Source organism: Haliotis rufescens, unplaced genomic scaffold (assembly GCF_023055435.1).
Source record: "Haliotis rufescens isolate VD_foot unplaced genomic scaffold, xgHalRufe1.0.p SCAF_23, whole genome shotgun sequence".
In the NCBI taxonomy this organism is placed as follows: Eukaryota; Metazoa; Mollusca; class Gastropoda; order Lepetellida; family Haliotidae; genus Haliotis; species Haliotis rufescens.
In genome coordinates, this window is record NW_025963924.1 from 5389355 (window position 1) to 5400597 (window position 11243).

Consider the following 11243-nt stretch of genomic DNA (forward strand, 5'->3'; position numbering starts at 1 on the left):
TTGATTGTTCTAGGTTTGTCAGCACCATACCCGTGCTCGTGGGTTTCACCAAAGTGGTAAACGTCTGAGACCTGCATCACTTTTGGCTTTCCTCCCACATTAAGCTGACACGCCATGATATAACTGAAATACTGTTCACAGTGGTGTTAAATCCAACTTACTCACACCTTTATTTAAAAGCCTAGTCATCAATAAAAGAAGGGAACTGAAGATGCAGATAGATAAAGTTCATCCTCGATTATCCAGTTTGTCAAAATCCCATTATGATAGATACAGCCTTAACATTCTACATTAACTATGGTCGTATGAAAACATTGTGTTCTTGAACTTTTGAGTAGCATATATTAAACTTGATTATATAGGCTGCTTTCAAGATGGTGCAAGAAGCACTACTGTGAGATTTCTTTGGATCTGTAATTTGCCACTCATCTCATCTTGCACAAGTGTCTTATCAGGATCAGTGTCTGCAACACTGTTACCATGGTTACATGAAATCAAATCAGCATTCATATTGTTTTGACATCCATGCTTGTGATATATATGACATTTACACATTTGTACCATTACTGCGGGTTCAGTAATAAACACACCTTGATTTTGTAATTTGTCTGTTTATTTCATAATAAAATGTGGTCATAAATATATTATCTTAATGTGTGAATGCTTAATCTTCTTGCTTTGGTACTAACGTCCTTGTGGAGTACAAAGCATATGCTACAGAATGTGATACACTAGTTCAGCCTGAAAGAAAATGGACGATACTAAATATTTGTGCACTTTTCCGAATAACAAGTACTATCACAATGTTCAAAGTCGGCATATGAACGTATCATTTCACAGTTGCATTAGCAAATCCATACATCTCTTATAGACCGTCTTATACATTTACATATTTATTCGGGGCGGTCGGGTAGCCTAGTGGTTAAAGCGTTCGATCGTCACGCCAAAGAACCAGGTTCGAATCCCGACCTGGGTACAGTGTGTGAAGCCCATTTCTGGTGTCCCCCGCCGTGATATTGTTGGAATATTGCTAAAAGCGGCGTAAAACCAAACTCACTCACTCACATATTTATTCATGTGTTTAATTTTGCCAGCGGTAGCCATTGTCACTGGTGAGTGAGTGAATATTTATTTATGCAAAGTCAGCAATATCACAGCTTTGTCGCCTCTGCAAAGTGATACTGAATCTGTGTCAGTGACAAACAACACTACACATATTATCTGGGCCAACAGTTGGAAGTTATACATGTGACCAACATAGAAGTCCAAGAATAAGCCTCACTTGGTAGACATTTTAACCATGGAAACACTGGCAAAAGCTAATACAGATTTAATGCTCCACATACCAAGAACCGGTTGTCCGCAGTTCAGCAGAGGAACCTGACCTGTCACTGGTCAAGTTCGGCCCTTACATACATCAAGTACATGCATACACGGTCCACTAGGGCAACTGAAGCACACATAAAATCCTATCCCAGATGCCTGCTATCCCGTGTAACCATAATACGCTCCTTCAATAAGGGCTCGGTCCGGATCCCGCGACCCCTTCCGTGGCCGCCTCCCAACTGGCTCCAAGTCTTTGTAACACTTGTCAAACACACTGTCCACTACTTGGCTGGCCTTCTCATGGGTCACATTCCTCACCATCAACACAGACATGATGGCTTTTGACTTGACACACTCCTACAATACACAATCATTATTTTCAGTTTAACACCACATTCAGCAATATTCCGGCAGTCTGTAAATAAACAAATCTAGACCAGACAATCCAGTGATTGACATCATGTGCATCGATCTACACAATTGGGATCGATGACATGCATTAACAAAGTCAGCGAGCCTGACCACCCAATCCTGTTAGTCACCTCATATTTAAGCATAGGTTCCAACAATCATAGGCTAGGAGAAGGGAGGTCCTTGCAAGGAAGACTTGCACAACCAAACCCTTTAGTAAAAACACTATTCTTTTACTCCATAACAATTAAACATTTACACAAAAATTTCATTTCACTGGAAACAGGGTTTCACTGAAAATATTTTTATTTTTAAGCTTTTATATCAGATTATGAATAAGTCACTTATTTATTCTAAAATGAATGTATTTTCAGTAGTTTCAAACATATATTCCTAAGATGTATCCGAACTAGGCAAACAGTTCTGTGATTGATATTATGAGTAACGACCCATGCCATCTGGGTACATTGCCATGCAGATGCAGGTCATAGAGTTTGACCACCCGATCCAGTTAGTCGCCTCTGTGTTTAATGTGCATTACAAATTATTAATAACAAACTGATTTTGCTGGTTACCTAAATAGGTAATAAGTCAGATTATCTGGGCTTGACTAAGTGTACTAACTTCATCAAGTGTCGGTGACAAGAAGATAATATCAAAACCATTTAACATGTTTAAATTTGTTGTTATTATATCAAGATTCTTACCATATGGATAAATACATGTTAATGTCAGCATCAGAAACTAAACATTTTAGTCCACTAGACCTCACAACGAAAACATATAGCAAAAATCCTGAAAAATAGCAAATTTCTACGAGTCCTTATGATACCTCCACTATTGTGCAGTTTGGCAAAGGGCTATAGGACTAGTGCCAATTTCTATCGCTGAATGTGTGTGTGTTTTTATTGCTTAACTTTTATGCCACAATGCTAACCCCAAATCCCATTATTAATATTAAAACAATCCAGTGATTGATATTGTGGAAAAATCCATGCTGTCAGGGTTCGTTGACACGCAAACAACCAAGTCACCGATCCAGTACCTCGCTTCTTATGACAAAGATAGGTTGCTAGGGACCAATTCTAACCCAAAACTGAATAAAAAGAAAACTGCAAAATACTAACATGAATGCATGACTTCTTGTCATGTTTGGAGTACAAACCTGATGTCTTTGCTTGATGTTCACTGGGGATGCATCTCCGGAAGACACGGCCGCCATGAAGGAACAGTGCATGATGTTGGCAGCACGAATCTGGCACAGAGACAAGCATTTGTTCTAACAACCTGGCGATACAAATGGCATCCTCTATATCTCCAGGGCTCACATTTCGATAAACCTATACTAACCCCAAACCATTCTCGTGGTTCTCACGATCTCAAATTAGCCGTACTTGAGGAAAATCAATGGCGGGTAATTTGCGATCACAAGAACAACAGGAATGGATCCCGGGGTTAGTATACCTGTCAGGTTTACCTAAATGCGAGCCCTGGAGATAGAGGATGTATAAATATGTCCTCATCTTCACTTCTCAGTCGCCAAAACAAATCATATCCTACATGAACAGTATTTAATCACCTCCTAAAAATGTGAACCCTCAAAAGAGTTCATGGCCATGAGGGTTGAAATTGGTTCTAGTCAAAATGAGCACTATAGCAACTAATCATGGTTCAAACATAACTGGTCATATCAAAACTAGTCCACAGCTCATTCTGGATGAGTGGTTCTTGTAAAACTAGAAGTTTGTCCATTTACTTGCAACAACAGATCAACCCCATTTCCTCCAAGCATAAAGACTTAATGTACTTCCAGTCAAAAAAACTACTTCCAGACCTTGACTTCAAGATAACTTCATAAGATCCAACAATTACCCAAGTCTCAGGATTGAACAAACTAAAGAGCAGGAGTAACTGGCAAGGAAGGATACAACCATGTTTAACAATATCCTCAAAGACGACCTTGGCCTTTGATAGATAGCACCATTACATGTTGTAGGATTTGTAAGATACATGCCAATGTAAAGTTTCATGGCTGTAGAGAAGTCACCATACCTCAGAAATTGACAATGTTAAAATCATGTTTTACAAGGGGCTGACCTTGACCTTTGACTAACCTTGACCATAATCTTTTCAAATCAGGGCCCATCCTAGAGAGGGTATATATACCAAGTTTAGAAAGTTTTATCTATCTTGTGACCTTGACATTTTCATGTGTGCCAAAAGAATTCCCCAAGGCCATTTGAAAGAAATCCATGGAAGAACAATCTCATCGCAATAATCTTTCTATGGTAGTAATTCAATAAAATCACTATCAGCGGTAGTCAAATTTCAACAAACTCTTAAAAGCAGTCCCCGTTTAAGAGGAGTACAAATAACTAGACTAGGGAGAAAACAACTCGACCTAGTAGAGTTTCACCAGTCTCAAACTATCAAATGGCCCTGTAACCCTGACCTGGCACCTGCTAGGAGATATTACACTGAACGATAATTGTGCACACTAGAGTAAACTTCTTGGAAATTAACGTCTGTGTTAACATGAGTGAGTGAGGCATTATGATGGTGGTCTGTGTAAACAATCAAGTATCAAATCTGGATCAACAAAACCAGTGATTAAAAGCATGAGCAACAATCCCAATCATCAGCCAGGTCACACATAGAACAACCCAATTCTCATTTTACCTGGTTCTTAGTTATCTATACTTCTATAAACATGCTTATACCCACGATAACAAATGATTCATAAACACAACTACCCAGCCAGCTTCCATGTCTGCCCAATTCTAGTGTTTATTAGTGGTTAAACGTTGCACTCGGTGGTCTGTAAATAGTCAAGTCTGGACCAGACAATCCAGTGATCAATACTGTGAGCACCAATATATGCCACCGAGTCTGACCACCCGATTTGTTGAGTCACCTTTCACGACCAGAATAGGTTGCTGAGGAGCAATTCTAACCAGGCATCCTCAAGGGGCAAATCATCTTCCCGAGGCAAGGGAGTTTAGGTTGGAATTCCTGGGCTCGATCGTAGCGCCACCAGTGGTTATTACGAGTCATGTCCCTTCTAAGCCTCTCCCACGGACCAATCAGATTCCACCTCTCGTATCACTTGCATTTGCTTCAAACAAAATGTTGGCGCCCTGTCAAGACGATCTGATCGGTAATCAAGTTCTATATTGTGATAAAGCGGGACTTACATCTTGAAGTGCATCAAACTGCGCGAGCACCTTCATTTAAAAAAATGAAAAGATTTGGAAAATATCTGTTGACAATGAGTTGGGAGTGTACATGCTTTGCAAATCCTGCAATCGACCGAAATCTACACAACAGTTTACGAACCGGATTTCAATATCGTTCCGCGATTTTGATTGGACTATGCATAGACTCGTTAGTCCAGCCAATATGTAACTCCATAATACCAGCCTACTTCGGCAAGGGTGGAAACTGGACTTTTATAGCCAGTTAACTCTCTTGCCTCGGGAACATGGGGGCAAATCTACAGTGGACTCCATCACCGAGCTGCATTGAGTCAGTACAACCCTAGCCACAGTGTAGCAGTACCTCAGAGCAGGCTAGATGACGGAGATTTTCAAAGTCGACTTTCGCTCTGCAAGCATCAAAGGCGTGGATGAACTCGTGAGCCAGGACATTACAGCAGATGCTTCTCTTGGTGGCATTGTTCTGACACACAACCACCTGTAACAACAAACAACTGCATCAAAGGAAAGCCAGCCTACTTTTAAACTTGTTTTCACGTCCCACTCCCAAAAGTTGAAATGTGAAATATGAAAAAACTGGAAGTGTTTTTTCAGTCCCCCGATCAGATATAAGTAAACTGTTACTATCAATATAAATAAATTATTTAAAATACTAGAATTGAAAACGGTTGGATATTTATCTTCAAACCTTCATAGCCCCACAAATTAAACAAATCCCAATTCCCAATTTCGGGGTCTATCCTCATTACCTACTTGGTTTGTGGTTGGATCAAATCCTCCATTGACTCGCTCGCGGCACTTTTCACAGGAGACATGGCGAGTCAGATCCACTGCACTGTAACACAAACACCGAAACACTGAAGAAACTTCACTGGGGTGAACTGGTGTGATTCAGGGAATATTGCTTCATGACATTTTCAGCAATTTCACAAGTACATCACAAAATATGTAAAGCAATGGATTCACAATGACAGTCAGGAAACATGGGCCCTTAATACTATATAAATACAATCTGTGACTTTAGCCACTGGCATGAAGCCTGAGTCTAGTAAACTTCTGTAACGTCAGCATGGTCAGCTAACAGTAGTCCACATAAAAGATAACACATAAATCTACTACAAATGTTGTTAGCATGGTTAGAGCCTTGTTTGGGCTAGTAGACTCTTAAGTCTTTGGCACTGATCCTGATATTCATTTTTACTATTTCATACCATTTCATTAACTCATGTATGAATTTAACTATGGGGTCTTGGGAGCTCTGGCCTCCATGTTCAAATGAAAAACCCCTATTCATTGTGTAGGGTGTCTTGGAAGCATTAACATAGTGAAAATAAAAAGGTATCTCACCAGCCATGGCTTTTCAGGGCTCTCATCATTAACTTGACCATGGGGTCTGCAAAAGTTTTTGCAAATATGATGTTCAATAGTCTGACTTGTACATGTTGCATAAACGTGTGTGTGCAAGATGAAAAGAAATATCTTAAAATGACAATTTGTATAATCTTGATCATGCTGATATTTTTACAATGTTTACAAATGTTAGTGACTCAATCTCCTTTGGATTATCCAAAGACAAAGATGAAATGACAGACAATGAAGAAACATTTTGTGACTTTCTTGTAATTGTTATCCTCACAATTCCTTATCATAATATCAATACTTGTGAAGGTAAATCGATGCAACTATTGAATGGCTTGATCCGAATTTTAGCGAAAATTATGCATATTCATGGCCCACCAAGGGTGGTTTGGTCAATGAATATGCATCAATTTCGCTGAAAAGTCCTGTGATACCGAGGCGCTTTCTGTTTATAAACTTTATCATGTCTATGGCGATTACTGACAAGAGAGTTGTCTCCCTTTGATGATACCCTTGGGCGTGCGATGGTCATGATGAAACTATTTTCACCGACAGTCACAGATATGGCTTTTGATTTCTGATATATTTAGTGTCAGCACATCAAGTAAAGCTGATTGTTCGTTAATGTTACAAGAACTTTCTGCTGTGTTTTCTCACTCACGATTTTCAATACACCAGGCTACGTTGGTTTCGCATTTCAGTTTCTGGCCCGATGTTCGTCCTTGCCAAATGCCTTTCCAAAAGGAGGGTTTTTCCTCTGGCACGCCCCTCTCTGGGTAGAAATAAAACCCATAATCATCATCTTTTGTTCCTTCAAACTTTTTTTGGTCGTTGGGCTTACTTGTGTCCTCTGTCGATGTTTGGCCATGTGAATTCGACGCCATTTTGGATACTTTCGTTCCCGTGTTTCAGGAGAGTTCTTCGTATTGACTGGGCTCCTGTCTATCTGTTTGAATGCTTCAAAAGTTAATGGCGTGTAGCAATAGTGGAACCAGTTAAAACTTTACTTTCTCCTCTTCTTTTTTAATTCAAACAGCAAAACAGATATTTATTTGAGAAAAAAGATGGGCATTACATCGGTTTTAGATATTTATTAATGCTAGACCTGGATGAAAAACTTAGAGATTTCTGTTTTCACATGAAAGAGGTTGAATACACCTGTGGATACATATATCCTATATATATAGATTGATGTGTACCAAAAAGTTAAAAATGGTGAATGGGTTGTAATGTCACTTGTATGGCGACATACATGTATGCGAGTGTGTGTGGCTGCATGAACTAGTCTGGGCTAATGCCTGTTTTATAATGCTTGCCCACAGAGGTACCGTGTAGGGGATACTCCACTCAGACACACGATACTACTCCGAGTCGTCTTTGTTTTATCACTTTAATAAGAGTCAGGCAGGGTAACAGCAAGTACCATTATTTAACGTCTTGATATGGTGCAGCCAGGAGATCCAAACCACCAATTCAACACTTCAGGCGGACGCTTTATCCACTTGACCATGGAGGCGGTGACTTGTATTATAGGAATACCTCCGGAATGCCTTCCAACTTCTAAATAACACTCAAGGACCAAAACCTCCTTATTGATAGATAGGGCAGAGGGGTCCCAATCGTCTAAGGTGCTGCAATTTGCTGCGCAGAGTTGTGTCCCTTGGTCATGCCAGAAACTTATGATTATGGGTTCGAATCCCGGTTCGCCCGATTATGTTTCTAGGTTTGTCAGCACCATACCCGTGCTTGTGGGTTTCACCGAAGTGGTAAACGTCTGAGACCTGCATCACTTCGGGCTTTCTTCCCACATTAAGCTGACATGCCATGATATAACTGGATTACTGCTAAAAGTGGAGTTAAACCCAACTCACTCACTCACTCACTACCTTCATTGAGAAACATTACATATTATCACAAAATACACTTGCATGTTTATATTAGAATATCAATTTCTTCCTTCTTGCCACCGACTGCAATCGCTGATGTTGCATGCTCATCAGCTTAACTGGTGCCTTTTGCTATTTTGAATTATTTAAAAAACAATCAGAATTTTCAATTTTTTATTTCGACTTAGTCTCAAACGAGGGTAGGGTTCATTTCCAGGCCATAACTTGCAAACCATTCAACATTTTTCCATGAAACTGCACATATACATTGCTTAAATGGTTCCTTTTGCTTTTTTAAAATATTTCATTCATTTTGATGTGTACACATATCAGGACTACCTCTGTGTTAAGATCTGAGGACACCTCTGTAGATGGCTGTATCAGGTGAACCCTGAGTGACCTTTGACCACCCAATTTAAATAAAGGATGCATGGGTTCATAGGTCACAAGCATGGCTTACAGTGTAGGAAAGTTGGATGGATAGACAGATATAAACAAGATTACATAAGCATTTGTGATTAAGGATGCCCTAAAGTATTAAAATCTGCAAATCTATGTTGACTTAACGTGCACTTTAACTTCTTTTGAGTAGTATATGTTAAAAATTAACATTTAGCTTGGAGTTCAGTGTTGTCTGCATGATGGTGAATGCAAGGTCCTTGTGATTCTCTGCTCTGTAAGGCTAAAAAAAAAAATAGACGTGGTTCTCAGGCACTGCCCACATCATCATTAAGTTTGCCGCACGTTTCGTTTTTATTTCCATTTTCAAAAAACAAAATTAAAAATCCTCAAATATTTCAAGTCCAATGGTGGTCAAATACTGTATTCCAGTATTTTACTATGAAGGAATATATTTATGTAGGAAGGCCCTTTCCAAGGTTGATTGTTTATTTGGTTACACAACTGTTTTTTGGTTACATACTAGTTTGGACACCCCCCCCCCCCCCCTCCCAAAAAAAAAGACACCGCCCGCCCGCACTATATTTTCAAAAAATATTGCCTGAGAACCAATTCTTTTATTTTTTTAAGCCTAATTTGATCAGGACAAAATGGGAAAAAACGTGGATTGTGTTTCCTCTCAAACAAAAGAAAGCTAGAAACAAACTGAAAAGTATCCATTTTTATTAAGCATTCATATTCACTTTTTTAACACATTTATTTGTAATTATGGATTGAACAACAACAACAACAACTGGATAAAAATGTCAACAATAAACAAACACATGACAACTCCTACTTTTTCATTATGTTTAGTAGGAGCTGGCATTTTCAAGTTGTCCATAACATAATGAGCACCTGTGTTTGAGCAAATAAAACAAAAATTTGTCTGTTGGTACAGAGAATGCAAAATACAGTTTATGGTTCACCGAGGTCGAAAAGTCAAGGGTGGAAAACAATTTTTGGCCATTTTGTATACTGTGTATTTGTGTACTGCTTAGGCAGTTAGACATGCAAATATACATGAATATAGCTTACGTTTTTAGGTGCTAGATAAACAAATTTGAAAGCAAGCAGTAACAATCTTATTAAAATCAGATCTTTTCCTTCGACACAATACCTATCTGAGTGAGTGAGTGAGTGAGTGAGTTGGGTTTAATGCGGCTTTTAACAGTATTTAGTTATATCACGGCAAGTCAGCTTAATGTGGGAGGAAAGCCCAAAGTGATGCAGGTCTTAGACAGTTACCACTTTGGTGAAACCCACGAGCACGGGTATGGTGCTGACAAACCTAGAAACACAAGTATTTGTCACAGAGTGACGAAATATCCCCCGCCATATACACCATAGAACCAAATATGAAGACAATCCAGCGATTAGTTCTTGAGATATTGTGGCAACACCGTTTTCCAACTCCAAAAACAGATTTGCCTGCTGTGACCTTGAAAATGGGGTCAAGGTCACCAAATCTGACAGGTGTATGCGGTGTCTGTATATACACTATAGTTCCAAATATGAAGACAATCCAGCGATTAGTTCTTGAGATATCGCGGCAACACCGTTTTCTAACTCCAAAAGCAGATTTGCCTGCTGTGACCTTGAAAATGGGGTCAAGGTCACCAAAACCGACTGGTGTCTGCGGTGTCTGTATATACACCATAGTTCCAAATATGAAGACAATCGAGAGGTTTAGTTCTTGAGATATCGCGGCAACACCGTTTTCCAACTCTAAAAGCAGATTTGCCTGCTGTGACCTTGAAAATGGGATCAAGGTCACCAAAACCGACTGGTGTCTGCGGAGTCTGTATATACACTATAGTTCCAAATATGAAGACAATCCAGTGTTTAGTTCTTGAGATATCGCGGCAACACCGTTTTCCAACTCCAAAAGCAGATTTGCCTGCTGTGACCTTGAACATGGGGTCAAGGTCACCAAAACCGACTGGTGTCTGCGGTGTCTGTATATACACCATAGTTCCAAATATGAAGACAATCCAGTGTTTAGTTCTTGAGATATCGCGGCAACACCGTTTTCCAACTCTAAAAGCAGATTTGTCTGCTGTGACCTTGAAAATGGGATCAAGGTCACCAAAACCGACTGGTGTCTGCGGAGTCTGTATATACACCATAGTTCCAAATATGAAGACAATCCAGTGTTTAGTTCTTGAGATATCGCGGCAACACCGTTTTCCAACTCTAAAAGCAGATTTGTCTGCTGTGACCTTGAAAATGGGATCAAGGTCACCAAAACCGACTGGTGTCTGCGGAGTCTGTATATACACCATAGTTCCAAATATGAAGACAATCCAGTGTTTAGTCCTTGAGATATCGCGGCAACAAACAGGTGGGACGTACGGACGGACGTACGGACGGTCGTGAATACTATATCCCCCGCTTCGCGCTTTCGCGCGGCGGGGGATAATAATCGGGGCGAACTGGGATTCGAACCCACAATCATAGGTTATGCCCTCCTATCTGAGTGAAAATCTGATGACGCCTACGTAGCAGCAAAAACAATAAGCATGTTAACACACATCAGTAATAACAATATGTTCAATATATACAAAATTATTAAAAAAATAATTTATGAATCCATTACAAAATCTAA

At 39.7% G+C, this 11243-nt stretch overlaps 1 protein-coding gene across 2 annotated transcripts; it reads right to left on the bottom strand.

Annotated features, from left to right (window-relative positions):
* Positions 1 to 227: 227 nt before the first annotated feature.
* LOC124146592 (mitochondrial inner membrane protease ATP23 homolog) lies at positions 228 to 7989 on the bottom strand. Of its 2 annotated transcripts, XM_046516950.2 has the most exons (7): positions 7735 to 7989; positions 6973 to 7257; positions 6300 to 6345; positions 5706 to 5787; positions 5296 to 5430; positions 2903 to 2992; positions 228 to 1683 (listed from the first exon to the last, which is right to left on the bottom strand). In XM_046516950.2, exons 2-7 carry the CDS (start codon positions 7193 to 7195, stop codon positions 1486 to 1488), a joined length of 774 nt encoding a protein of 257 aa, XP_046372906.1. In that variant the 5' UTR covers positions 7196 to 7257; positions 7735 to 7989; the 3' UTR covers positions 228 to 1485. The 2 variants fall into 2 exon arrangements, with proteins under 2 accessions (XP_046372906.1, XP_046372904.1); XM_046516948.2 differs by lacking the exon at positions 7735 to 7989 and having other exon boundaries at positions 6973 to 7297.
* Positions 7990 to 11243: the final 3254 nt, after the last annotated feature.

What these genes read in the sequence shown, in the direction of transcription:
- LOC124146592 (XM_046516950.2), bottom strand. Translation starts at nt 7,195, where the DNA reads ATGGCGTCGAATTCACATGGCCAAACATCGACAGAGGACACAAGTAAG. An exon ending in AGCCTGGTGTATTGAAAATC is followed by an intron (nt 6,346 to 6,972) that starts GTGAGTGAGAAA and finishes AAACTTTTGCAG; the next exon opens with ACCCCATGGTCAAGTTAATG. An exon ending in GTCATCTAGCCTGCTCTGAG is followed by an intron (nt 2,993 to 5,295) that starts GTACTGCTACAC and finishes TCTCTGTGCCAG; the next exon opens with ATTCGTGCTGCCAACATCAT.